Source organism: Amblyomma mixtum, chromosome 8, assembly GCF_055824585.1.
Source record: "Amblyomma mixtum isolate Tamu chromosome 8, ASM5582458v1, whole genome shotgun sequence".
Lineage (NCBI taxonomy): Eukaryota > Metazoa > Arthropoda > Arachnida > Ixodida > Ixodidae > Amblyomma > Amblyomma mixtum.
Window position 1 is genome coordinate 19,673,063 of NC_143019.1, and position 27,720 is coordinate 19,700,782.

Here is a 27,720-nt window from a genome sequence, read left to right on the forward strand (position 1 = left end):
CAGGAAATAAAAAAAAAATGACGCTCCACAAGAGACCACTGCACTACACACCGATGTTTTCGCACGTCGTAACCCGAGCATCCATAATCACAAAATGTACTGTATGAAGCAGCAACACGCCGAAGAATGGCGACGCTGTTGTTGTCGCGGAAGAAAACAGTTCGACGGCCGCGCAGCCAGGATCGCGTCACGTCGCACACACAGCAGTTTCGAAGCACAGTACCTACACGAAGCGCGATCAAAATCGGTGATGGATACGTAACAGAAACAACGTCGTATAACAACGCTCGCTTCGGTTGCAATCACTGCAACCAGTACGACTAGCTGCAGAACGCCAAGTTCATTTCAGCATTCGGAAAACACTGCATGCGTAGTGAGCCTTCGCACGTGCGCACTTCTCTGCCTCGGCGGAGAAGCACTAGCTCCGACCGCAATCACTTTCACTTCTCGGACACTGTCACTGTGCTGTGTAGCTTATGCACGCACAGGAAAATCACTATGAGCAGCCTCCTTTCTCCAAGGTGAGCAGCTGTTACTCGTCGCTGTCCGTGGTGATACTCACAGGAATTAGAAACGCTTGCAACACGGCCACAAACGCTTCGTGACATCGCCACTGCGTAGGTCCTACGTCGGTTTGAAGATACGCATATCTAGCATCTAACCGCGCGGCTTACATAGCACTTGGGAATCGACGCACTTTAACCATTCAGAGGCAAGTATCCTGGATTCAACTAGGCGGCTTGCACTAGCCTTGGAACTACTTGCTTACAACCATAGCCTCCTCTATTTTTCTGTGCCTGGTCAAAGGCTGCTGAAGCGCCGTCTGACTCCGCCGTGTTTCTCCGCGGGGCGGCGCTGCCAGCCCAGGCGTGCGCGTAGTTGCGGCCGGCTGCATGGGCTTCGGCGGCCGCGGAATAAATGTGGCCTTTGCCTACTCCACAAATGACCAACTCGTCCCTAAGACATTACCAAAAGTATATAAAAGCAAACATTCGGCAACACAAAAACGACGTCCACAACTATGCAAGAAAGCGCGCAGTCCTCTAACCGAACATTCATAAGATACACAATCAACATCGACGAAACCAGCACACTCAGAGCCGGAACAAGTTAGCAAAAACGCGCCTAATCCTTGTGCACTGAAATGCGCAGCAACCCGGAATAAAGCGGCGCTAAAAACAGATTTCGAATTAGCTGAATGAAGCCCGGCCGGCGACAGAAGCAGACGGCCTGCATAAGGCGCCGAAGAAAAACAACAACACAAGCGCTTGTGATGACGACAAAATCAAACGTTGAATGCGTCAAATACCTCATTGCTAAAGAGGGGTTCAAGTTTGTTCTGACCAGAAAGTTTTCTTCGGACCCCATAGAGTCGTTTTTTGGCTGGTTAAGGCGGTCTGCAGGAAGCAATGATCAGACAGATGCTAGAGCGGTACTCGCTGGCGTAGAGAAGGCCTTAAGAACTGGGTTTGTGTCTGCTTCCCAACACAGCAACGTAATAGAAATGGAAAGGCAAGCACTTGGAGCACTGAACAGTGCACAGAAACTTGCAGTCACCCAGCGCGCTGACGACTTTCCACCGGAGGCGAAAAGTCTCCTTGAAGACCTTCTCAGGACACAGAAAACGTTGCTGCCAGCGCCAGACACTGCAGCACTTGCGATGTTAGGAGGTTATTTGGCTCGCGTCGTTCAAGAAAAAATTGATTGCAGCAGCTGCAATGCTCTTCTCACGCGACCAGCCTCATCTGCGCCCAGTGACAGTTTGATCCGTCTTCAGGACAGAGGAGGCCTCCTTTATCCTTCAACGCAGTTTTTGTATGTTCTGTACGCCCTCAAGAGCTACGTGGAAGTGTTGCTCAACAAAAGACGGTTCTTATCAAAACCCCTGCAAGCTGCAGTCAACAATGCAGTTGAGGCTCTTGCAGAACATGGAGCACTGAAATGTGAGCTTGCGTCCAATGACCACCACAGCCAGCTTCTGAAACTCATCTGCGGAAAGTTTTTCCGCCCTGTTTTTGCGAACTATGCCTTATCGGTGACGGACAGGAACGATGTAGTGAAACCGCTGACATCAAAGCCTCTATCTAGAAAGATTTTGAAGTTGTGAAAACATTTTTGCATGTATGTTTTATTCTATATACGACAGTAAAATTTTTTCCATTCACTCATCGCTCACAAAAATGCTTCTGGTCAGATACGACCTATGCTAAGAATACGTGTTTTGTACAAAAAGGCACAGTAACAATTACCGTCGATATAGCTGTAAACTTAGGCATTCATCTCGGTACTGGAGCAGCGTTCGATATGTATGCCCGGCCGCCAATTTCATATTTTCCTTGATGAGCAGCTTTTACTAAAGTACATGTGCACATGGCTTAACAAAAGCAATTTAGCACTTTAACGATCGTGTCCGCACATCAATCTTACTAAACGGAGAGTAGTATACACAGTAGCAGAATTGCGCGCCGTCTTTTACGCTGCGTGCAACTCCTGCCGCGTCGTCTGCTCCATCCTGGGCTGCGCGCGCCACTCGTCGGCAGCTTCGCGTACTAGCACGAACGGCGCCTAACAACGGCGTTTCCCGCGATTGAGCGGGCATGAAAAAAATAGAGGAGGCTATGTTACAACTGCCCGAAAACCACGCCGAAAACACCGAGCGGCCATTTCGACTGTTGACAAAAAGTGACGTAATATCACGTGATCGCACTCTTGGGCGTCGTCTGCTCGTGTGCGCCTAGTCACGTGACCAAACTAAACGTTGCAATCTAGTTTCTCAAAGATTTATTATATTTTGTATGCATACGAAACGTTTGTGTAGATAGTTTTGTAGAACAGCCATTTACTTTTAATGCTTGCGTACTGATCGGAGCGGAAGTGACGTGCACAGTACAGCGAGCCAATGAGCAGTGGCCTGGCTGGGCTTGCGCTGAAAAATAAACACGCGTCCGGGACACCGCACGACGAGGCCCCGTCTCGCGCCCGCTACTACTGGAGTCCTTTGGGACTCCAGTGTGGAGCAGTTGAGGAGGGCAGTCTCCCATGCCTCTCGGGTGGGGAGGGGGGGGGGGGGGAAGGGGGAAGGTGAGGATTCTGAGTACATGCCCACACCATGTGAAAGATATCGCAGATCTCTCCACAGTGCGGACAGCGCCACCAGAGAGGACTGGGAGGCGGCCCTGCTCGGCTGTCAGGACCTAAAGACCCAAAAGGCCTTGGTTCACCGGACGCGGCCGGCGTTGCTTGCCAATGGGGCCCCGGAATAGGGGCTTCACCTAGTATTGTTAGGGGAAAGGGCCAATAGGGCCTACCCCAATCACCTCTCTGTAAATATTTATTGCATTATAAATGTTTTTCACCGCCACCTATCTGCGTTCGGATCGAAGTGTTTTGCTATGGCAGGGCAGAGAAGAGTTCCTGTCTGCAGGCGCCCCTCAACTGGATAGCGAAGCGGTCAAGCTTCGCCATGCCTGACGGAACGTCTGTAACTGCATCATATCTCTCGAGAGCAATGCAACCTGATGCCAATTAACGGCCCGGCCATGGTTGGTTCACATGGCTGGTTTACATGCAAGCGACTGAGCGAATTGAGCGGCTGAGCGGCGCGTCGCAGCTAAAAATTTTCAACTTGCTGGAACCTCGCCGCTCGAATGAATTCAACTCACTCGAGCAGCGAGGTTTCAGTAAGTTGAAAATTTTTAGCTGCGACGCACCGCTCAACCGCTCAGTCGCTTGCATGTGAACCAGACATGTGAACCAACCATGGACGGGCCGTTAATTGGCATCAGGTTGCATTGCTCTCGAGAGATGTGATGCAGTTACAGACCTTCCGTCAGGCATGGCGAAGCTTGACCGCTTCGCTATCCAGTTGAGGGGAATAACGCGCTACACACGAACTCATCAGCAATCCAACACTTCAAGCCGGGGCCATTTTCAACTCATACGACCGCAGAGTAAAACTCCTAAAGCATATCCGAGACTGCTGCCATCCATATGTCGCTCCTGCATCATAAATGGTATTAAAAATATGTAATCGGCACTAAGCAGCACCCTTAATCCTGCCACTTGATCCAGAAATCCAATTTTCGCTCTCTCTGCCCCATGCTCTGTGATGAATGAATGAATGAATGAATGAATGAATGAATGAATGAATGAATGAATGAATGAATGAACTTTATTTCCGTCATCATTGGGCCTCACCGTCGGGGCGCAGCAATTAGGAGGGGGCGCCTCCCAGCCGGCTCTCAGCACCGGAGACCGCGGAGAGAGTCTTGTGGTAAGCTGTCTCCTCCTGACGGATGATGAGTCTTTGCTTATCCGGGTCATGGCTTCGGATCAGCGCATCCCAGGTGGCAAGGTCTGGGATTATTTTGATTTAGCCCCAGGAGAATCCTGACACTCCCAAATTAAGTGATTTTGTGAAGTGATTTTGTGACAGCTACTGCAGAGCTCAGGCTCCCCAGTGTCTTCATCGTGTAGTATAAAGTAGGGAAAGAATCTGTTGACCTGAAGCCTCCTCCAGGCCCTGCACTCCTTTGGAGTGAGTGACCTATCCGGACGCCTCCAGGTTCTCCTATCCAGTCTTGGTGTTTCAGTTATTTCTTTATACGTTATGAGAGGGTCTTTATTCCCACTCCGGGGCACTTTCAGAGCAGCTCGGATATATAATTCTCGAGCGAGGCTGTGAGCAGCCTCATTCCCCGGAATGCCCTCATGAGCAGGAACCCATATGAGGGAGACCTCTCTGCTTAAAGGGGTACCTTCTTAGTAATTTAGTGGCTTGACTGGAGACCACCCCCTTACAAAAGTTGTGAACAGCTGACACGATGATCTTGGCTTTGGTAGTGACTTTTCTACGTTGGTCCTTTGATATACTATAGCAAGTTCCTTCCAAATATGGCTGACGCATGCAAGGGCAATAGCAGCCTCCTCTGCCACTAATGCACTCCTTGTATTAATCGATGCTGCAGTCACTTTCTCCCCATTCCCATCAACGACGGCAATGACGGAGGCGCCATCGCGCATGCTCTGATTGATTGTAAAACATTTTATTCGCCGGGAAGAGCTTGGCAAGAGGTCGCGTTAAGTGGTCGAGAGTACATAGCCATCGACGACTTTGTCAGCCCACTCGACCGCCAAAACTTGCGTTCTGGGGTCTGGACGCATGCTCTGTCATTATTTCAAATCAGCATGTTCAAACTCCCCGCCCGCAGCCACCCTTGTGCGGCAAGGTGGATGTAGAATGGTGGCGAAGGCTGGGCCCAAAAACGGTCTAGCGCGACTGCAGCACAGCCACTTTGGGCGGCCGAAACACTTATATAATGAAATTCAAAAGCACAAATAAAAATGCTATAAAACAACAAAAACAAATGAATATTTTAATGCCACGTTTTATAAAATAGATAAACTATTTCAGCAAAACATATTAAGCCGAATTTTGTAATTTTTTGCAGCGCTCTTGTTGCGCCCTCTGTGCATTTCCAGCGCGATTTTGCAGGCCTTGTTTCGGTACCCGGCCCCCCTTGACCACAGTGGCTGCGGGAGCTTACGAAGCGATTTCTTATCTCCAGCTGCCTGCTATGGCGCGCCTTGGAAAGCGTGCAAATTAAGCTCGCCGGTCTCGAAATGGCACCTTTAAGAAGTTTTTGTCGTCCTTGCCCGTCGCTTCTCTGTCACCGTTTGGCAAGCTCTGCACCCCGCTGCACCGCTGCAGCGTTTCCTTCGGTGTACGGCCAGTGCGAAACCTTTTCCCGAGGCTTCGCGCTCATCGTTTCAAGCGCTTAGCTCTGCATTTCAAGATGAGGTTGCGGCATGTGAAGAAACCTTGCTCCGTGGCACATTGTGACAGCGTGGGTTGTACCGTGGGTGTCTTACCAAGCCTGCACCGCTTCCCTCTGGACTTTCGCAGGTGAGCTATTGCCGTTTTCGTCTGCTCTAGATATGCTTTTGTCGGGCTTACCGCGCCCATTCGTAGCTGTAACCGTTTCATACGCACTTGGCTTCATGTTATCGGGATGTTTTAGTAAATTGACTTGCCGCATGTTCAATTTAAAACCAACTGCGTTGCCTAACAGCTCTGAGCATGACATTAATGGGTTTTGCAGCACCGTGAAGCCAATTTGAGGATCCCCTCGCAACTGACAGTATCGAAACTCAACCATGTATATGTGCGCCGCATTGACTGTGCCTTAACTGAATTCGCCCAGCAGTAGTTATTGCCGTTCTACGTATACATGACCGTCAATGTAGTTTTAGACTCATTTTGCTGCATCGCTCTCGTCACTCTTTGAGCATAGAAAAGTAGCTAGCCGTGTGGTATCAGGCGAGCTTAACCGCACTCTGAGGCGCGGAGGCTTGGCGCGAGCATTTTCTGCCATAGTTATAACGTACTGCATTTAGGTGAAAGGAATCTTGGCGTATTGACGTTTGGAGTATATGGTATTCATTTGGGTGCAGTTGTATAACGTGTATGCTGCTTCATGTCCAGGTGCAAAACGTGGGTGGAGCTCTGCCGCAACCTCAGCCTGGAGAAGACGCCGTGCCAGCTGCGAGACCTGAGGGTTTCTTCCAAGCACTTCGAACTGTTTGTGTATCTGCGGCCAGGATGGCTGCGTCTCGATGCTGTGCCTACTCGAGGAAGGAGTGGCTGTATTGAATATCCCTGCACTTCACTTTAACTGCACTTCATGTATATTTTGGCTTGATTAGAATTGCTTCAAATTACTTCGGTTAGCGACAAGGAGCTGTTGAGGTTGTGCGCAGGCCCTATGTATGGTGTAATGCTCTAGCGTTGAGCAGATTTGTTGATGCTAAAACTTGTTAATACTGTCATGCAGGTGTGAACATAGCTGCTGTATTCTTTCAGTTGAAGAAATGAAATGTGAAGAGTAATCCCTGTGTGCTGCATGGTGTATGTGTTGATGCGCGTACTATGTCATGTCACGTTTGCCTCAATGGAAGCTGTCGTAGCATTGTTTTCTATACTTTTCAATTTCCTACCTGGCAACGTTCGTGGAACTTAAGGGCTTTTTCCTAACCGCACTGTGACCATTGAGATGAATAGCCAGCTTAAAAAAACTACTGCTTGAGCTGCCTGTGACGCGCATTTTTTGTTGGTGTGCTTTATCGCTGTATTTGTTTGGTTGCTGTAATAAACCATGAATATGAAAACCATACTTGCCGTGCACTGTATTGCAAACTGTGCACTTGAGCCTGTGCTTTGTGCATCATACTTTGATATACTCAAAAGTACTAGCACCAGCATTTCCACCAAGGTTTCCACTACGAATCATGCATTCTTACCCAGCGTCTGCAAGTGTTGCTGCCTTTCTGTGCTGCCTTCTTTGCCAGTCACTTTCATTGGGTTCCCAATTGCACATTAACAAGGCCATAACTAGCAGGAACTCGAGCACATTCGACTGGCAAATGTTGGTGCGCACTGAAAGGCAACCTTAAAGCGATACCGGCTCGAAAATGCGGGTTCTATAAAAAGACCACTTCATAATTCGCGCCAAAAGCGTAGGTATGCGTGACGTCATTCAACGTCACTCATACGTAGTTTGCCCCCCAAATTAGTGGCGCTGGGGTGCCCCCATGAGCCGCCATGTTTTAGACCAATGGGCGTCTATGGAGCCTTCGCTACCATGGTATATCTACCTTGTGTGCGGTAGCAAGCGGTGGCGCTGCAGATGCTACAGATGCCTCCCTTTGGCTTGCGCCGTCTGTGCTATCTCTCTAGACGGATGCATAAAGTAATTATGGGCGCATGCGCATATCGTGGCGATACGCGTCAGCTCTCATATGACTGCCGCTCGGTGACCAGCGGCGGTCGGCGGTAGTCACGCCTGTATTCAGCCTGTCATCATGCGTACAAGGTCGCCGTGAGAACATCAGCGACTGAACGAGAACCATGGCGGCCGAGACCGCCGAAGGAGCGGCACCACCCGTCGCCACCGAAGACGTCGAGCTCGCTGACGTTAGTTTACTCGTCAAGTACCTCCGTCGCGTGGTGCCAGTGCTTCTGGAGGAGGATGAAATCGTCCAGCCGTCGCTCGAGACTGCTCTCAGCGACAAGGCTAACCTGGAAGTACTGCGCAAGTTCATCGCTGATTCTCAGGTCAAGACGTTGCTGGTGCAGCGATCATCCAGCAAAGGTGCGCTGACCGCTCCCTTACCTTGGCTGGGCTAAGCCTAAGAGAGCTGGCGCCGCCGTAATCATTACTCGCGATTGTTCACGTCCCATTCATTTTCCCGGCGACAGGTTTAGGAATCGGTGTTCGGAGATGTCAGGTGTTGTGGGGCACAAGTGCCACCACCTGTCGCCCCCACTTTTCATTCATTGTCTTTAGTTCATTTTCGTTTCTTTCGGTGCCGTTGCGGTAGGCGTGCCTGTCAAAAGATGCCGGGATCCTTCTTTCCAGAACCGGTTGCTGCGAGGCGAATGAATGAGAATCTCCTCGTCTCGCCGATCGGATGCTTTCTTTAGCTTTTCCTGCCGTCGCCGAGGGTCGTCTGTGTGAAGGCGGCCTACGTAGATGCGTCAGGCCATGTTCAGGGGCGGGAGTCACTCTTTGGGAGGGGATCAGTGCCCTTTTTTCAACTGTTTTCTCCGTCTAAAAGTTTGAATTTTTCCATGGTTTCCATAGAAAGTTTCTCACTTAGGACAACCCCCCCCCCCCCCCCCCCCCCCCCTCTTACAAATTCGCCTGTGCCCAATGTGTGCGCGCGCACATGCCCATATGGTGCATTGCAGTGAAGACCCTCAGAGGACACAAGTTGAGCAGGCCACGTTCTGTTGAAGGCGCAAGTTTTCACATGCAGGTGTCTGCAGTGAAGAGCAGCTGAGAATTAAAAGGCTAAAAGTGTCTTCGTTTTTTTTTTTTTTTGTAAACTTACTTGACCGATCATGGCTGTATGTAAAAGCTTTACGCAAACGTGCCTGTTATGTAATTGTCCCAGCAGTGTTCTGCGCGGCTCTTGCACATAAACAAGTGCCTATAAATAAAACCTGTTAATGGAGTACAGCACCAAATTTTTCCTTGCATGTTTTATTCTTTCAAATTATGTGGCATTAGTATATATGGATCACCCCGTCATATGCCCCTGTGACCACTAAATAATTTATAATTGAATTTCTTCTTAACGCTGTTTCGGTTCCAATTTCAACAGCCGGATGATGGCTGTGGCATGAAAGGTGTGTTTAGGTTACATGAGGCATGAAAAAAACTCCAGTATAATAAATGATACTAAGCTTAAATTCTTTGCAACACGTAAGCCAGTCTACTTCAATAGCTGGAGTGACAACAAATAATGTATTAGGGGTTGTACTGCAGTTTTTTTATGCTTCACTTGATCTAAACACATCTTCCACATCACAGCCATCATTCGGTTGATAAAACTGAGATCTAAACAGCATGAGAGAAGATATTCGATAATAAATAATGCAAAGATCATAGGCACATACAATTTGATGATCAGTACATTCTAATATCTGAAGGGAAAAAAACAAAACAAAATTAGGTGTCTATAGTCCTTTAGTTGAAGCACTGGTTGAAGCTAGGCCATTGCGTTACTGCAGAAGTCATTTTTCCTGTGTGGTTCGCCATTAGGGTAGTGTAATTTATGCTTGGTAGTTGCTGAGCTAGCTTTGTGCTTCCTGTTGACTACAAACTTCTCATAGCTGCCGCGTAGCCTAGTGGTTACGGTACATAGTTGCCAACCTGAAAGACATGGGTTCGATCTCGGTCACAACAGTCAAATATTGATGGAGGCGAAATTCTAGAGGCCCGTGTACTGTGCGATGTCAGTGCACGATAAAAAACCCCAGATGGTCGAAATCATCTGGAGCCCTCCACATCTAAACTAGCAGCATGATATCTTTATGAACAAACCCATCCAAAGCAACAAAAGTATAGAAAGGCATAGTTTTCACTGCACCTGCGCAAATGTTTTCTTCATGCTTTATCAGAAATAAAAAATCATTGTCTGAACAAACTTGTTACGCTAACTCTCCTTCAAGCCTCTGAAATGGTACCTTTAATTCATTACTAAGTGTGTGCATAGCAAACACCATACAAATGTCTGCTGATCAAACAAACAAACAAACATCTTTTCTCATTCCGGCATGTTTCTTGCTGTTTTTATGTTCATGACCATGTATTGTGTAAGAATCTTCATTTGAACTCTCTCACTTAGATTACTTCAACCATACATACTGTGTGTGTGTCAGGCAGTGACCTATAAGTTATGTATGCTGTTATTGCACACAGTTACAGCATAGTCTTGCTAATTGAATAGTTTCATGTCATTGGCTTCTACAATGCTCAGCATGTATAGACTTACCTGCCAGGTTTGCTCAGCAGTTATAATGTACAGCTGCTGAGCATGAAGTCGCATGTTTGAGTCGTGGCTGCAGGAGTCTCATTTCTGTGGAGGCAAAATGCAAGGGAACTGCATATTGAACTTTTGGTTATGTAGGAAGAGCCCGGGATTGTTGCAGCTGTTTTGGAGCACTGCTTGTTAGCTTGCATGATTTGTGGGTGGGTGGGGGAAAAATTTAGCGACCAGTGCACTGTGGCACGAACAACCTAACACTTCTTTCACTTGACATCTTATTTTCTTTTTTCTCTCTCTCCAGATGAAGAACTCGTTGGTGAAGGTGGTGGTGACGTGGAAGATGAGACCGTCACCTACACAATTTCCAGCGAAGTTCACTTCACAAATCCCAAGATTAACAGGTGAGTGGATCTGAATGTTCAGTGTTTTCCCTTCGACCCTTCACGTTGGATTTGTTAAGCATTCACATCTGTAAATGCCATCTCTAATGTACATCAGACACCACAAATTCATTGGCCTAGTGTTCGAAACACTGGGTCGTTTGCCTTTCGCCAGATTAGCGGTTCTGTGGTTATGTTACAGCGTAGCATAAATTGTTAGCTTTGTAGCAGCAGGATGTCGTCAGGACATAATTGAAAGGACGTGAATTTGTCAGTGCAGTGGTGTCAGTCCTGACGAACTAAACCTAGCCCTAATTGTTGCTTTCGCTCCCATGAGCTGGCTGATGTGTCTGTATTTTTGGCTCTACATACATAATTAGCTTTGTGAGGAGTTTGTTAAATGAACGAGTAATGTAAGCATGCTACCATTGAGAACAGTCTTAATAAATATTTTAGTTTTTATATATGCAACTTAAAATGCACAAGCTACGTTCGTAAACTTGAGATGAGTTTCTAGGTAGCATCAGAGAAAGTATAACTCTCTGCAACCAGAAACTAAATTATAATCGCTATCGTCACCAGGAGTTGTGTGGATGCCGTGGATTTGTAATCTAGCCTTGGTTGTGGCAAACAGCCACCTTGAGCATAGAGCAAGTGCAGATGCAAATTATTGTGTAGGTCCCTCATAACGTGGGATATAGTTAGTACTACCATTGAAATAATATCAGTGATGGCAGTGTAATTTATACTTTTATAATCACCACAGTGCTGTCGGTGAGCATTGCAGGCAGGCTGAGAGACAGGTGTAAATTGGTCGCATTTTAGTGTTCTAATAACCGGTGACATAGTGGATAAATATTTTTACAGCTTTGAGGAGTCGAAAGCAGTGTGCTTTGCCGAAAATGGTAACGGATTAAGTTGGGACATAGTTTTATACGTTTTCTTATTCACTCTAACTGATCTCTAATGTCAATAAATCCGCGATAACGTCTTTAGTTCACATTGTGTTGATTTTGGGGATTTAGGCTAAAAGCTTGACAGGCATTGTGTATTGCGGGTGGCCAGCAAGCCCTGGGGAAGAATCGCTTATTGTGAGAGGTGGGGGTCACAAAATTTGATTTTTGCCTGTCCCTATGCAGCCTGGTCGTCATCAAGAAGTATGCGGTCATCGAGGCTGACAAGAAGGTTCCCGCACAGCTACGGGTGATGAACCTAAATGATGCCTCGCCTTACGAGACACTCCACTCTTACGTCAGCAGCGCTGTCGCACCCTACTTCAAGTCGTACGTCAAGGAGACGGGACGAGCTGAAAGGTGCGTGCCCACTGTGCATATTTTGGGCGGGCATGACGTCAGCTGCGATGTGTGGGGTTTGCTTCACTCTACTTATCTGCAGGGTTTGGTTGTTTTTCGTGTAAGTGAAAATGTGTGTCCTTTGAGGCAGTGCGAGCATGTTGGAGCTGTTTTTGGAAATGTCTGTAACTACTAGCTTTTAGCATCGTTGTGTCCCTGCTTGAAAAAAGTGCGCTGTATACTTTAATGCTTTGTTAGGATACTGTGGGTTAAATCCCTACTGTGAGGGAATTTTGCGCATGATGAAGAAAAAAATGCGGCAATGCGGATTTTGTTGCCGTGAAAGCATGGGAACAAAAAATGCATTGAAGACCTCTTTGTGTTGCAACAGGCAGCACTGTTGCCACTGTGGTTGTTGTCTTGCTCTCACAAGCCTGAGCACAGCTTTATCGATGTTTATAGTAGATTACAACTTAAAAAAACACAAGTTGATAACAATGGGCCATGTTCTGGGAGGTCCTGTATTACACTGTTGACCAATCACAACAGTAAACAAAATCAGAATAAAACAGCCCAGAGGCATCAAAATTCTTGACCTTCTAATTCCATCTCGTGGTTAGATCCTTTTTTTTTATGGAACAAGAAAACCTTCAACAACGGTCTACTTTTCTGTCACGGAAGTATGTATTCTGTGCGGTAGTCCTGAATATGGGCGGGGCTTCACTGCAGTGTTAAGTTCTATCCGACAGTAGTTGCACAAGAAGCTGAGGTATTCTGGTTCATGAAAGCTTCATTGAAGTGAACGATATGCAAAAACCTCTACATCATAGGAGGAATTCGAGGAGCAACTTTTGTTAGTATTAGGATGGTTGGCAGAGAAGTTTAAAACCTTGCATAGCCTAAATGCATAAGAAGAATTCTCTTATACAGCATACCTTGCACAGAAATACTCAAAAAGTTCTGCATTTCTTTGTGACAGGGATGGAGACAAGATGGCTCCCACAGTGGAGAAGAAAATAGCAGAGCTGGAGATGGGCCTGCTGCACTTGCAACAAAACATTGACATTCCCGAGATCACGCTGGCCGTGCACCCAGTTGTGGCAGCCACCATCAAGCGCTGTGCCGAGGAGGGACGGCGCGCCACTGCCGCAGACTTTGGGGACCGCACAGAGGATTCCAGCTTCCTCAACCAGCTGCAGAATGGCGTCAACCGCTGGATACGAGAGATCCAGAAGGTGCGCAGGGGAACGATCTTCTTGCTGGTGGTTGAAAGTGGGCATGAAGACTGTTCAATTGTTATATCACTTGTTTCATGCTCATTTTCATTTCAGCTTTGCATTGAAATACACTCTAGCTTTTCATCAGAACCTGCTTTGAAATTCTTGTCTACACCATGCTGGCTTTCAGTCCAGCCCTGATGTAGTTATTTCATGTGTGTCATGGACAAAACTGTCCAGTTGTAAGAAGGGAGTAATTACTCATTGGCATCCACCCGAGCGCAGCCATACGGCTACAAAGGAAAGCTATACAGCTTTCTCAGAAACTTTGTAGTTAAAGAAAAATTCGTCCTGGTCCGGGGTTCGAACCCGGGAAAAGAAAAATTCGTCCTGGTCCGGGGTTCGAACCCGGGACCACCACTTCACCGGAGCAGTCGCTCTACCACTTGAGCTAACCGGGACGGCAAGCTTATGATAGGGTGAGAGCGAATTGATCAATAACTCGAAGTGGGAACTGTGTTGGTCAAGTGGACTTGTTGGTCAAGTGGGACCAACTGTCCAGTTAGTGCTGGTGAATTGGTGCTGGTGTTCAGAGTTTAACACATTGGTTTCTTGGAAATCTGACTCACTTGTGTTGGGCAGCTTAGTAGTACTTCTAGCACCTGTAGCCGCTGCCAAAGTGCAACAGATATATCATGGATCTCTTCTCTCTTTCTCTGCACGTTGTTGCAGGTGACCAAGCTGGACCGGGATCCGTCATCCGGCACGGCCCTGCAGGAGATCAGCTTCTGGTTGAACCTGGAGCGGGCTCTGCTTCGCATCCAGGAGAAGCGTGAGAGCCTCGAGGTGGCCCTGACGCTGGACCTGCTCAAGAAGGGCAAGCGCTTCCACGCCACGGTCAGCTTTGACACGGACACGGGCCTCAAGCAGGCACTGGCCACAGTCAACGACTACAACCCCCTCATGAAGGACTTCCCCCTGAATGACCTGCTGTCCGCCACCGAGCTGGACCGCATCCGGCTTGCCCTGCACGGCATCTTCTCGCACCTGCGCAAGATCCGCTCCACCAAGTACCCCATCCAGCGAGCGCTGCGGCTTGTCGAGGCCATCTCCCGAGACCTGATGGCACAGATGCTCAAGGTGCGTCTTTGCCTTCTTGTGGCCAGTTGCAAAGCTGACAGTCACGTTGAGGCCCTTCACTTTTCATAAGAAATATCTTGCTGAGGTCTTTGCGGTGCATGTGTATGGTTCTGCCTCGCTTTTAGTCAATGCGGTTGTGCCTTAGCCAGAGCAAGTCACCTTGTTGGAGCTCAGAAAAACTGTACAATTTAGTAGGCAGTGGAAAAACACATCACTTGCTGTGTGCTTCTGTCTTTTTGTTCTAGTGTTCATTATGCTGCCATCTGAATTAGGACTCTCTCAAGTGTGCAGAGGAGTGGAAAGTATACAGAACCATATGCAGCATAGAATAGTTTTGCAGCAACTGCTGATAGAAGAAATTTTACTGGCAATCAGGATTAACTTCTCTTTTGCTGTTTCAGAGAGTCTCACTTGCCTATATTATTAAGAAGGGTTGTACCTGTAGTATGAAGCTCTAGTTGGCATCAGCAGACTCTGAGGTGGCTACTTAATCTGACATGTGTTTTCATGGAAGCTTTTGCAGAGGTTGGAGAGAGAAGTGTTTATTGAACGTCAATATACCCAGTATTTGGGGCATTCATTAAAAAGGATTAAGAGATTGGTAGGTTAGGAGAAACGTCCGCTCCCTTAGCTTCGATTAGTCTTAATATGTGTAGCCATTGTGTTGAAGAATCAGTCCACCCAGACTTCCAGGGGATACAGGTGCGTTCAGAAGCTATGCTTCCTACCTGCCTGGCGAGACAGTAGGCAGAGTTTTCACGTTCGTTCTTCCGCAGGTTCTGGGCACCCGACGCCTGATGCACGCGCCCTTCGACCACTTTGAGTCGGTGATGGGTGCCTGCCTGGAGGTGTTCAACGCCTGGGACGAGGAGTACGACAAGCTGCAGTCGCTGCTGCGGGACATTGTCAAGAAGAAGCGTGACGAGCACATCAAGACTGTGTGGCGCGTCACACCTGCCCACAAGCGCCTCCAGGCACGCATGGAGCAGATGCGCAAGTGCGTGGGCCTCTCTCCCCCTCTTTCTTTCTTTCTCGTTTAATTTTCTCTTCACTCTGTTTTCATTTATTATTCTTGGAACCAGGAAAAAATCATAACTGGTCAGACTCGTTTTAGGAGTGATTCCCAGTTGATTCCAGTTGGATACCAGTGATTCCAGTTGGATTCCAGTTGGTGGCCAGTTGACTGCAACTGGAAATCAGCTGGGAGCCAACTGGAAACCAACTGGAATCAACAGGGAATTGTTCCTTAGACCAGTTACGAATTAATTACATTTAAGTGCCTCAGGCATTGCACGCACAGGAATGCACCTTATAGTACAGAGCTGGACAAGGCGCAAACTTGTCCTTTGAAGACTTGTTACAAAACATTGTGGAGCAATCCGTCTAGTTTTACATGGCAGTGAGGTTTTCAGATTTGCTGCATTTTGGCAGTAGCATAAGGTGGGGGATCCCGTCAACTTTCTTTCTTTGAAAAATGTAATTCTTGATTTGCGTTGCAAATGGAGTTTGTTGAGGAGAGCTTGTTGCTGGAGCACCTCTGTGTCTCGCGCGCAGGTTCCGTCGGCAGCATGAGCAGCTGCGCACGGTCATTGTGCGTGTGCTCCGGCCAGTGGCTGCACCACGCACGGTGCAGGGCAGTGCCACCACCACGCCGGACACTGACCAGCCAGAGCTGCCCGAGGCAGCTGTGCTGGACTCCGCCGACAGCAATGCCATCGAGGTGAGGGGGCAAAGGGATCTCATGGGGCACAGAATATGCACTTGCATAGAGGAGCCAGAAATGCCCTTATTTTTCATGTTGAGGCCTAGTGTTCAGCACGAAAAGGGTTGCTTAACAAGAAATGATAAGTCAGGTTGAGGCTTCCAGTTGACCTATTTGTCGTATGTCGGGTACTATCGTCCGCCAAATTTGATAGGGCTGTACATGGCAGGTCCAGAGATCCAGGTACAGTTCAGAGCCATTTTTAAAAATTGTGCGGCCAAAGTATAGTGGACTCTTCTGATGGTTTAAACCCTTAATCTTATTTGTGGCATTCACATGAGACTTGGTTACGAGTCTGATTCAGGTAATCCTGAAAAAGTATTTTATTTGGGCCCGGGCATAAAGGAATTTGTTTCAATCTGCATGTCATTGCAAGCCTTTGTGATCCCATCTATGGCATGGTGGTGCATTTCTTCTTCCTCTTGAACTGTATAAGCACATTGTAGATTGCACTAATGAGCAGGTAGGTGGGCCTCTGCCATTTGCAGTCCGTTGCACTGTTTGGTTGCAGGCTAGTTACATGGGTCTTCTTGTTAACAACTGAGTGCTAACAACAGCAAGTTGTGGTTTTTCTTCTTGTTTGTAACTAGTCTGTGTTGTAAATTATAGGGTTTAACTTCCTGAAGCAACACATGGGCTTGAGGCTGCTGGCCGTGGCCTAACCACTGAGCCACCATGGCAGGTTCTGTTCGTGTCATCATTTTCTTGAAAGATGACTCCTTTTTTTTTTTTCCCAATGCAGGAGGTCAACTTGGCCTATGAGAACGTCAAAGAAGTTGATGGCCTGGACATCTCCAAGGAAGGCACCGAAGCCTGGGATGCTGCTGTCAAAAGGTGCTAGTTTCGGCTGTCCTGCTGTGCTTCTTCGCCATTGCACGTTTTCGAAACAGTGCAACGAAGACAAGATGACATTGCAGCACCATCTTGTCATCCCATCTTGTCGTTGTCTTCGTTGCACTGTTTCTAATGATGGTTTGACGCCTCCAGTTGGTTTTAATGGTGCCATACACCTGTACTGGCTTCAGAGCCGTTACACTTCGGTCTTAGCTGCACACTTTGTTTAGAATGTCATAGTCTGGTTCATGCGTTCCCTCAGGTACGAGGAGCGCATCGACCGGGTGGAGGCCCGCATCACGGGCCGCCTCCGGGACCAGCTGGGCACGGCCAAGAACGCCAACGAGATGTTCCGCATCTTCTCGCGCTTCAATGCCCTGTTCGTGCGGCCGCACATCCGGGGCGCCATCCGGGAGTACCAGACGCAGCTCATGCAGCGCGTCAAGGACGACATCGAGGCCCTGCACGAGAAGTTCAAGGTGCAGTACACCCAGAGCAAGGCCTGCGTCATGAGCAAGGAGCGCGACCTGCCTCCCGTCGCCGGCTCCATCATCTGGGCCAAGCAGGTTGGTGTCTAGTTGGGAGTGCTGTGGAGGAGCTGTTCTAGAGAGTTTGAAGGGACGGCCCTCTGAAGGTGCGGTACGCTGGTGCAGATTGACCGGCAGCTGTCGGTGTACATGAAGCGGGTGGAGGACGTGCTGGGCAAGGGCTGGGAGAACCACGTGGAAGGGCAGAAGCTGAAGAGTGACGCGGACAGCTTCCGGGCCAAGCTGTCGACGCAGCCCATCTTCGACGAGTGGTCGCGCCTGGTGCAGCAGCGGCAGCTGGGCGTCACGGGCCGCATCTTCGCCATCGACAACCAGCGCTCGCGCACAGGCAATCTGCTCCGCCTCAAGGTCAACTTCCTGCCTGAGATCATCACCCTGGCCAAGGAGGTGAGGTGGATGATCAACGCTTCCGCTGCTTGTTGCCTTCTTTTTCTTCTTTTTGAGCCTTATATGTTGACATAGAGAAATGGAATGCAGGTTGTACCTTAGAGTTCATTGAGCAATGCTGGCAAAAAATTTGCTTGCAAATAAACGGGTGCTAAAGTTTCTTCAACATCTGCAATGTCCTTTGAGTTGGCAGCTGTATACTTGACCTGTCATGTGCATTCCTCTCTTGCTGTTCTTCTGTTTAGGTGCGTAACCTCAAGTGGATGGGCTTCCGCGTGCCACTGGCCATTGTCAACAAGGCCCACCAGGCCAACCAGCTCTACCCGTTTGCCATCTCGCTCATCGAGAGTGTCCGCACCTACGAGCGCACCTGCGAGAAGGTGCGGGAAAGGGATCATCCTTGCGCTTTGCCTCCCTCTGGTTCTTTGTTCTGCACACTTTGGGCATTTACTGTTCAAGCTGATCGTTGAGGGATCCGATGGGGAAGAGTTCATGGTTTAATGCAACTTTCCATTGGCTTTGGGGTCATGACATGGGGGCTGACAGAGTCTGGACTGTGCTTTCTTTCTGAGACTCCTACTACAGTAGCCAACAGATTTTTCAGACTCCAATAATTCAGACTCCAATGCTGGTTGCACGATAGTTCGGACTTCACTGAAGAGCTCCTCTTAGGAACCTGTACATTTTCACGACCGATATTTCAAACATTGTGGAGTTCAAAAGTAAAATATTTCGGACTAAAACAGACACCAGCAACACTGTGGAGATCGGTTTTCAACCGAAAGTTCATGTTGGTGGCCTAATGTAGACGCGAGCGATTTAAGTTAGAGTGCTAACGGTGGCATTGTTTTAGTCAAATGTCCAAACGTGAACATATAGTTCACAGAAGGGAGGCCACTAACTCTCTTGAAAAGCGCCTTTGCCACATCAGGTTTTGCTCTCACGTCTAGCTGATACACACTGGAAGTGTTTCCACAGTAATAATCGTTCTCAGGTCTAGCCCTCCACATAATATCGCATTTAAAATGGTAACAAGCAAACTACAAAGCTTCCCTTAATCTCATGCACTTTATTTTTGATCTGCTCAAGCTGTCTGTCTGTGAAACTGGGCTGCTGTTTGTCAACTCATGTTGTTCGAAAGTTGGTTCTTTTTTCTTAGTGCAAAGTGAAAAGCATTATTAACTGCCTAGTTTTAGATGGTGAGTTCTCTTGTCATTTCATACATTCTACAAATTTGGCAATTATGGGTGCGACCTCGAGGGTGTGGTCGCAGCTTGCGCATTCGTATTATCCATAGGGGCGCGGGAGAACGTTTGGAACATCCGAAATTCTGCTCGTTGTACGCATTGCACTTCGGCTAGGGAGTTTTACACATTTGAATCATCCTGAAATTTGTATGAACCACGATCGTGTCATCGAGGGTCTTCTGTAGCAGCTTGTTTTTGTGCCTGTTTGTAGTTGCTCATTATTGCTTGCTTGTCATCATTGCTTCTTGCAGATAGCACTCTCTCTTGTAAGTAAACATCGCCTTGGGGCAGTTCCTCATTCGTCGCAAAGCGTTTTTGTTTTCTTGCATGTTGTAGTAATGTTCTCCGTCTCTGCTGTCTCTGTCAGGTGGAAGAACGTCCCTCCATCACTCTGCTGATTGCCGGCCAGAAGCGAGAAGTGCAGAACCTCATTGCAGAGGTGAGTGACTGGGGAATGAAGGGTTAAATTTCTCAGTGTCTGCTTCATCATTTAATGAGCCTGCCAGGGTACCATATTTGCGCGAATGCGAGTTTTTCTCCTCAGTTTGTCGGCTTTAGAATGCATCTGGCATTATATTCCGAACCAACTTACAAATAAAGCACCCTTCTTTTTTGTGGGGGCTCCTCAAGATAGCTACAGCGAGCTTCACCGTCAGACACTCAAGCTGTGAGGTGAAGCCAGCTTCGCGATGGCTTTGGGTTTGTGGCGTGTACAGGGGAGGAAACAAGGTGGCCCAGGCCATTGAGAAAGAGAAAGCACTAAAACTGTTGATTGGAGTATGAATGGAAAGAAGGCTGAACGGGCGCAGGAATGGACATCGCGAAACCCGAAGCAGCAGTGGCACGTCTGTTGCTTTTATTAGGCTATTTTGGGCTAGCAGAAGTCAGGTTTAGTAGTAGAGTGTAATTCATCAGGCATTCTCTTAAACAAAATGTCCTGACTGATGCCAGATTTGACGCTGTATAGGTGCATTCTGTGGAACATTATGATCTGAACTTGCATCATACTGGATCAATACCTGGTGTCAAAGGCTTGTTTTCGTACGGGGCATTCAAGGAAGGTTTTTAGATGCGTAGAGCAGTCTACTAGCTGCAGGTTTTTCTCCACTTTTAGTTTGGCTTTTGTCTTCGCTTCTGAGACGATCAAATGCTAGGGGCAGACAGACTAGAATTTGTGTCTCTGTTTTGCGTTTCAGGCATTCTGGGGAAAGCGTGTAAGTTGTAACGGTTTGCTGAAGCGTTGAAGAGCTGTGTTTATGGGTGCTGCCGAATTTTCCTGACTGTGTATTTCATTATTTTTTTTCCTTTTCCCGACATTCCAGGGCATTGGACTTGTCTGGGAGTCCTACAAACTCGACCCCTATGTCCAGAAGCTTGCAGAGACAGTCTTCAACTTCCAAGAGAAGGTAAGAAAAAGAAAATTCCCTGTTTGTCGTGTTGCATGGTGGTAGGATCAAGGATGTGTCTGTGAGGCTATTTTGGCATGAGAGAGAGCTGCAGGGAAATTGAGCTATCTGCGGAAAGGAGCCGAGACCGCACTAAGAAAACATTGCGGAGCCAAGATCTAGGAAGAGGCTTATGCAGCACGGCGGCTTCTGTAGTGTCAGTTGCTTCTACTCATCGTGTTTTCTTCTTCAAGGTGCCGCAGCTTAGAAATCGCAAAAATTGCCCACAAGTTCAATTTGCCATAAGTAAGGTATCCGCTGACACGACTTGTTTTCGTGCTGTTTGGAAGTTCTTTTGCTGTAATCTACAAGGAGACACTCTAAAATGAATGTTTTATTGACCGTGGTGGTGCTATACGTCTTTAAGTAGTCATAATCCCAATTTTTTTTTACCTCGGTGTCTATGCGGTGCCACAACTGAGTGCCACTATATTAAGTCTCAGAGAAAAGCGTGTTTCTTCATCTTCAAATCTGGTGCTTGTGCTTAATTCCACATGCGGAAGAAAACATGCAAAAACCAAGTGGCATGGTCTACAGTCGCCGACTGATTTTTCGGACTCCAAAAATTCGGACATGCTCGATTATTCAGACTGCTTCGTGGCACCGCCACTCTCCCCATAGACCGTAATGTATAACAACTGCCGAAAGTTCGGACATCTTGCAGCCCCTCGTTTGATTTTTCGGACACTCCTTGAGCCAACTCGACCGGCAGCACTTGCCGCACCGACGCTCACCGACGCGCGGTTCACTTCGCTCAACGCCATTTTTGTTTTGAACTGAGCCTCCTTGCTGCCCCGCGAGGTGGCGCTACTGCAAATTCCCGCTCATCGTCATCGTTTCCACGTGGTTCGGTAGCGCGCCGCATGGTGGCGCGCCACACCAGTTCCGGCTAAAGTTCCAGTGACTTTAGTTCCGGCCGCAGCTTAGTAAGCCATCTCAAGGCAATCCAGGAGCCGCTTTGTTTGTTTATCCGGCAGCAAGCCCGCGAGAGCGCCGTGGTAGCACGCAGCGCTGGAGATGCGATATTAGCCTAGTGCGGCTTACAGCCGGCGTTTTGTCATCGAAAGGGGTCTGTTGAACCCCGAGTAGCAGTATCAAGACGTTTCGTTGAAGCGCGCGTGAGCATTGACTTATGCAACGCCAGGCCGGCGGCAGCAAGCCCGCGTGAGCGCCGTGGTAGCACGCAGCGGTGCAGATGCGATGAGGCCCGACGGCTCTCGAAACGATGTGGGGGAGGAGGCAAGTAGAGGAGGTGGTGAAAGAAGGAACGGAGAAGAGGAGGAGGAGAGGCGGCGTTGGGCGAGCAGACATATGCAACGCCAGCCCGGGATCAGCCAGTGCATGTAAATAAACGATTTCTTTCTCTTTTTTTTCTGAATTTGTTTTTTCGGACACCTGTTTATTCGGACATTTCCGCGGTCCCCATGAGGTCCGAATAAACGGTCGGCGACTGTAGTCATATGACTGCCACACCTGAGCATTGATTTCTTATATTTCTGCCCCCTAGCTACCAGCAGAAGAGGAAACAGAGCAAAACAGAATTGGAGAAGGCAAGAGAATCTGTTGAGTCAACAGAACAGTTTTTCTTGCTGGAAGCATAACTTACGAGTACGGGAATGACCCTTAGTGATGTAGGCCTCAGTCCCAGTGTTCTTTTGTGCTTTTTTTTTTTTTGCTTGTTCCTGTATTGCCCTGCTTCTGATGATTCTGGTCTCCTGATTGGCATGCAGGTTGATGACTTGATGGCCATTGAGGAGCAGATTGACATTGACGTGCGCTCCCTGGAGACGTGTGCCTACAGTGCCTCCACGTTTGCCGAAATCCTCAACAAGATCCAGCGTGCCGTCGACGACCTCAGCCTGCACCAGTATTCCAACCTGCACCTCTGGGTCAGCAAGCTCGACGAGCAGGTGGGTGTTGGGTGTTATGCCGCTGCTGGCTGTTTAAAGTTGGTGGTCTTAGGTACACTTGAAAGGCTTCTTTTACTTAAGAGCGGGTGCAAGGACAAGTACTTCTGTGGCAGCACCAGACAGCACTGTCGTAGCAAAGATCCCGTATTCAACTTTTCCTGCTGTTCCCTGCTGTGCTATAGATTTTCAAATGGCTGTTGCAGCTGCTATTCAGATTGCAGCTTGAATTCTTTTTACAGTAGACTCCCGTTAAGACGAACTCGCTTAAGATGAACCCTTGGTTAAGATGAACAGTGGTGGTCATTTGTTTGGTTTCCCATAGAGTCAATGCAAAAAAAAATCTGCTTAAAATGTACACTGCACACATGCTAATTGGTTAAGATGAACTTTCACGACCAGCCATGCCCAAGCCATGCAGCTTTACTCGACCATTCGAGCAGTATTTCAGCGGAAGGAAAGAAAAAAAAAAGCTAAAAAATTGAAAGCTTTTTTGCACCGCCGACGATCCATGCGACGCGGGGAGGCACAGAGACCTAGCCACATCTCCGTTTAAAGGGCGATTCTGTGAAAGCAGAACTGTCGCTGCTCCTCCCCTGTGAGGGCACTGAAGGATATCTTGGAAGGTTAAGTGATATGCCTACGCTTGTAGCAAGCAGACAATTTTCTCGACAGACACAAAAAAAAATAGACTGGGCAACACTCAACAGTGCCTGATGCACTGCACTAGTAGTGCAATAAATGCTTATGTTGCAATTATTTTTTTCCTAAAAGACTATTTCATGACTTTGTACGCATATACGAAGTATTTAAACACACACTGCATGCTCGAACATCATTTTAAAAAGCACTCCTAATTAGATGAACTTCTGATAAGATGAACAGTTTTCATGGTCCCTCGGAGTTCGTCTTAAAGGGAGTCTACTGTATATATACTGTGCATATACTGTGCTTCCTTTGGAACTTTGTGTTGCTACAGCCTTGTGATTATCCATGTGTGGCCCACTGATGAATAAAAGTGGTGATCCCCCAACTGGCTCAGCGGCATTGGCATTTGGCTGCTGATCGTTTATGTCGCATGATCAAATCATAGCTATGGAAGCAGCATTTCAGTGGAGGCGAAAGTGTGCTGTGCAATGTCAGTGCATGTTAAAGGACTCCAGGCTGTCTAATAATTTAAAAGTTATTTTGTATTTTATTTTAGTTTATTTCAAAAGCTGCGCGAGATTCCTGTTTTGCGTATTCCAGCGCTAAATACCTTAGAAGTGTGACCTTGCTAAAGTCAAGGCTTGCTCTTTTTCTCCATTAATGCTCGGAAGGGTAGACATTTTCAGTTGAGCAATTTCATCGGCCAGTGTTTAGCTGCTAGGTGGGCATCGAAGGCTCACTTGCAGTCAACAGATATTCCTTTCACCTTTTTTTCTTTTGTAATGTAATATCATTTAACATTTTCCTTCAGTCATACCTGCCAACTCTCCCGAATTGGCCGGGAGTCTCCCGAATTTTGATTACATCTCTCGATTGTACGGACGCGACCTCAAATCTCCCGAAAAGTGGCCGCCACAGCCCAGCGTTTTTTTTTCCAATTCTATAACGTCCTATAATATGACCATGCCGGAAAGCAGCGCAGGAGCACTCAGTCACCAGCATGCACATTGAATCGAGGTAGCAGTCACCGGCACCACCACGAACGCGAGCAACCGACGGGCGTTGCCATATTGGATTATCCGGATTGGATCGTCTCAGGCTGGCTCGTAGATTTAGCAAGCCAAGAAGTACTTGCAAGTATTTCGGAAATCGTACGCGACTGAGTTTCCGTGCCTTGTCAGTGTGCGAAAAGGTGAAAAGTATGGATTCTGTACCATGTGCGCCTGTGATGTGAGCGTTTCGAACGGTGGCAAGAACGACATCAAGGTACACATCGCTTATGTTCGTGCTGCAGAAGTGCAGGGCACCATCGGCAGTTTCTTTCAAAACAACGGCGAAGACAGTGTGCTCCGTGCAGAGTGCCTTTTCACAGGATTTCTTGTGGAACACAACCTGCCGCTAAGCGTGAGTGATCGCGCGGGACCGCTATTTCGGAAAATGTTCCCGAGTGACGACTCGAAGTGCTACGGATGCGGACGTACCAAAGCATCCCCTTTCCACCCGCCCCACCGCGGCGGTCTCCCGAATTTTCATGTTGCTAGGTTGGCAGGTATGCATTTTCCTTCAGTGCATGCTGTTTGTGATTTCTGCTTTGGGGGAGTAATTAAATATGCAAGATCATAGCCACAGAGATGTGTTCAGGCAGCACTTTTCGTTTTCTTTCAGCGCTTGCTCTTTCAGATTCGTGTAATGGGGTTTAACAGTGTGTGTTTGTGTGTGTGTGTGTGTGTGTGTGTGTGTGTGTGTGTGTGTGTGTGTGTGTGTGTGTGTGTGTGTGTGTACATGCGAGATCATAGCCAGAGGTGTGTTCAAGCTCCACTTTTCATTCAAATGTAGGTGGAGGCCAAGCTGGCTGGTCGCCTGGAGGCCGGAATCCGGGCCTGGACGCTGGCCCTGGAAGGCAAGAAGGGTGCCGCCGAGTCGGAGGCGGACGCCTCGACCACCACGCCTGGTGAGAAGGAGGGTGCCGCCGGCACAGTCCACCACCCGCCGGGGGGCGAGCCCCAGGTGCAGACCCTGGTGCACGAGGTGCGCATCACCAACCAGGTGATGTACCTGAGCCCAAGCCTGGAGGAGTCGCGCTTCAGCCTGCTCCAGCAGCTCTTCGCCTGGCAGAACATCGTGCTCTCCCAGACACGCATCCAGAGCACCCGGTACCAGGTGGGGATCTCTTGGTCACCCTGACATTCTTTTTCTCTTTCTTGTTTGACAGGCATGTGGGGAGGGCTCTTTTTTAACTTCTTTAAGGGGGGACGCTACCTTTGAAAACCGGAAAATCGCGAAAAAGTCGATTTTTGCAAAAGTATATATTCCGTTTGTATATGTTATAAACTACCTTTTCTGTAATTATCAATGCCTAATTCGCCGTAAAAATATTGAAAATTAGAAATATAACAAGCCACGGCGGCCCCTGAGCCGCGAGCAAGCGCCGAAAATGCCCCAACTTCGCGCGCGAGCCATTCCTCCCACGCTGAACCGAGCGCCGCCATTTTGGTCTTGTTTTGTTTGTGAATTCTTGCGCTTTTCTTTGCTGCTTCCGGCGGCGATGGCGGCAGCGTGCTCGAGGCGTGGCTAGCTTTTGATTGGGGGCCTCGCGGCTGCTTTCGAGTTTCCCGCGTCCGAAATCCGAGGCTACGATTGGACCAAGCGCGTGCTCCTCGAGAACGCGGGGGAACGGGCGGCTGCTATTGGCTGCTGCGCGCGCTGACGCGATGGTCTCCGCCGGCTGCTCCCTGCGCGTCGTCTGCTCCGGCTGCTCGCTCTCCTTTGTGCGGTGTGTTCGCTCTTTCGCCATTTTTGCGATCGCCGTCTTTACAGTCTGTCGCCGTGCCCTTTGAACAGTGTCGTGTAGCTTGTTGACCGTTGCGCGGTCGGTCACGATGCGTACAACGAAATTCAAGACGCGACACGCGTTCGGTGCACGGACGCATTCTATGAGGTCCATCCGCATGGCGAAGCGCGCTGCCGACGACTGCATCAAATGCGTCCAGCGTCCTAGATATGTGCGGGTCGGTCAGCGGCGGCAAAAAAAAGAAAGCACGGAGACAGCTCCAGCTATTCAGCGGGATCGTTTTAGACCTGGAAATTTTTCAACTTTTGAGGGTCATTTTCTCTGAATTTTTTATTTTTTTCCTTGTATGGCTGCTCACCCCAGCATATCTCAGAAACCACTCATCGGATATCTGTGTGGTCTTTTTACCCTATACATAAATAAATTTTGGGGGGCAAGAAAAGCCAATTTATTGAAGATATTGTGTTTGGAATTGTTGATAAATAAAATTTGGTTAATTAGTGCATGTCTAAGTAGTAATTAAATTCAGTGATGTGCTAAAATTTTTTACCAAAGAATTTTCGAAGGGCCTTGTTGTTGCCTGAGGTGCCTATCCAGGAATTATAATAAATTAACTTCATAGTGCCAACATTTTCTGCATATTCTCCTGGCCTGTCCCAAAGAACCCTTGTAAACCACCTCGATATACTCCTGTAACTTCAGAACCAGAGAGCACAACTCTGTGAAACTTAGTGATTCTTCAGGTGTTTATGCTGTGAGCCCACCCTGAAAATTTCATCTAGATATCTCAAGAAACAAAAAAGTTGGTGTTCTTTCAATCTTCTAAGGCCATTTTCTCAGAATCAATATTTTGCCTGGCGTGGCTGCTAGGGAAAGCCATATCTTGGGAACCACTTACCAGAATTTCATGGGGTTTCTTTTGCACCATACCAGAATAAATTTCTGAGGACAAGACAAGCCCATTTTTTTAAGATATTGTCTCTGGAATTTGTAATAAACAATTAAAATTTGGTTAATGAAGTTCTAATAAGTAACACTAAATTCAGGGCTGTGCTAAAATTTTTCAGCAATGAAATTTACAAAAAGGGCCTTGTCTTGCCCTGGGGTACCTATCCAGGAATGACTGTGCTGAATTTCAAAGTGCCAGCACATTTTGCAGATTCTCCAGGCATGTCCCAAGGAACCCATGTAAACTACCTTGATATACTCCTATAACTTGAGAACCAGAGGACACAGCTCCATGAAACTTGGTAGTTCTTCAAATGTTTGTGCTACAAGCTTACCCTGAAAATTTCATCCAGATATCTCAGGAAATAAAAAAGTTGATGCTCAAGGGTAGCCTCCCCCCTTAAGGTGTAACATTAAGAGATCAGAAGCGGGCGGAGTGGGTGAGAAAACAGACGCGCGTTAATGATATCCTAGTTGAAATCAAGAGGAAGAAGTGGGCTTGGGCAGGGCATGTAATGCGAAGGCAAGATAACCGCTGGTCCTTAAGGGTAACGGAGTGGATTCCAAGAGAAGGCAAGCGTAGCAGGGGGACGCAGAAAATTAGGTGGGCAGATGAGATTAAGAAATTTGCGGGAATACGGTGGCCGCGGCTGGCGAAGGACAGGGTTAATTGGAGAGACATGGGAGAGGCCTTTTCCTTGCAGTGGGCATAGTCGGGCTGATGATGATGATAATGATGATGATGAAGGCTTCACAAACGTCAAGTGCTAGTTGCTGGTGTACTTTCAGCTTCATCTGAAGTTTCTTTAAAATTTCTATCAAGTGCAGCACTGAAACTCTGA

At 48.0% G+C, this 27,720-nt stretch overlaps 2 protein-coding genes across 2 annotated transcripts in view; both read left to right on the forward strand.

Moving 5' to 3' along the window:
* The first annotated feature begins 850 nt into the window (after positions 1-850).
* On the forward strand, positions 851-2,178 carry LOC149331571 (uncharacterized). The gene has a single exon (XM_089555523.1). It carries the CDS (start codon positions 1,199-1,201, stop codon positions 2,105-2,107), a length of 909 nt encoding a protein of 302 aa, XP_089411649.1. The 5' UTR covers positions 851-1,198; the 3' UTR covers positions 2,108-2,178.
* A 5,591-nt stretch (positions 2,179-7,769) lies between these two features.
* Positions 7,770-27,720, forward strand: part of Dhc64C (dynein heavy chain, cytoplasmic) — a 90,422-nt gene continuing 70,471 nt past the window's right edge. Inside the window, exons 1-15 of the mRNA XM_089556736.1 lie at positions 7,770-8,150; positions 10,634-10,733; positions 11,852-12,025; positions 12,984-13,239; positions 13,954-14,361; positions 15,138-15,358; positions 15,916-16,081; positions 16,866-16,957; positions 17,220-17,523; positions 17,611-17,892; positions 18,138-18,272; positions 19,507-19,578; positions 20,462-20,545; positions 22,315-22,494; positions 24,976-25,299. Of these exons, the coding sequence (XP_089412862.1) occupies positions 7,907-8,150; positions 10,634-10,733; positions 11,852-12,025; positions 12,984-13,239; positions 13,954-14,361; positions 15,138-15,358; positions 15,916-16,081; positions 16,866-16,957; positions 17,220-17,523; positions 17,611-17,892; positions 18,138-18,272; positions 19,507-19,578; positions 20,462-20,545; positions 22,315-22,494; positions 24,976-25,299 (3,042 nt within the window). The 5' untranslated portion in view covers positions 7,770-7,906. The remainder of the gene's footprint in view (positions 8,151-10,633; positions 10,734-11,851; positions 12,026-12,983; positions 13,240-13,953; positions 14,362-15,137; positions 15,359-15,915; positions 16,082-16,865; positions 16,958-17,219; positions 17,524-17,610; positions 17,893-18,137; positions 18,273-19,506; positions 19,579-20,461; positions 20,546-22,314; positions 22,495-24,975; positions 25,300-27,720) is intronic.

Excerpts from the sequence above, each read along its gene's own strand:
- LOC149331571 (XM_089555523.1), top strand. The coding sequence starts at position 1,199 with ATGAAGCCCGGCCGGCGACAGAAGCAGACGGCCTGCATAAGGCGCCGA.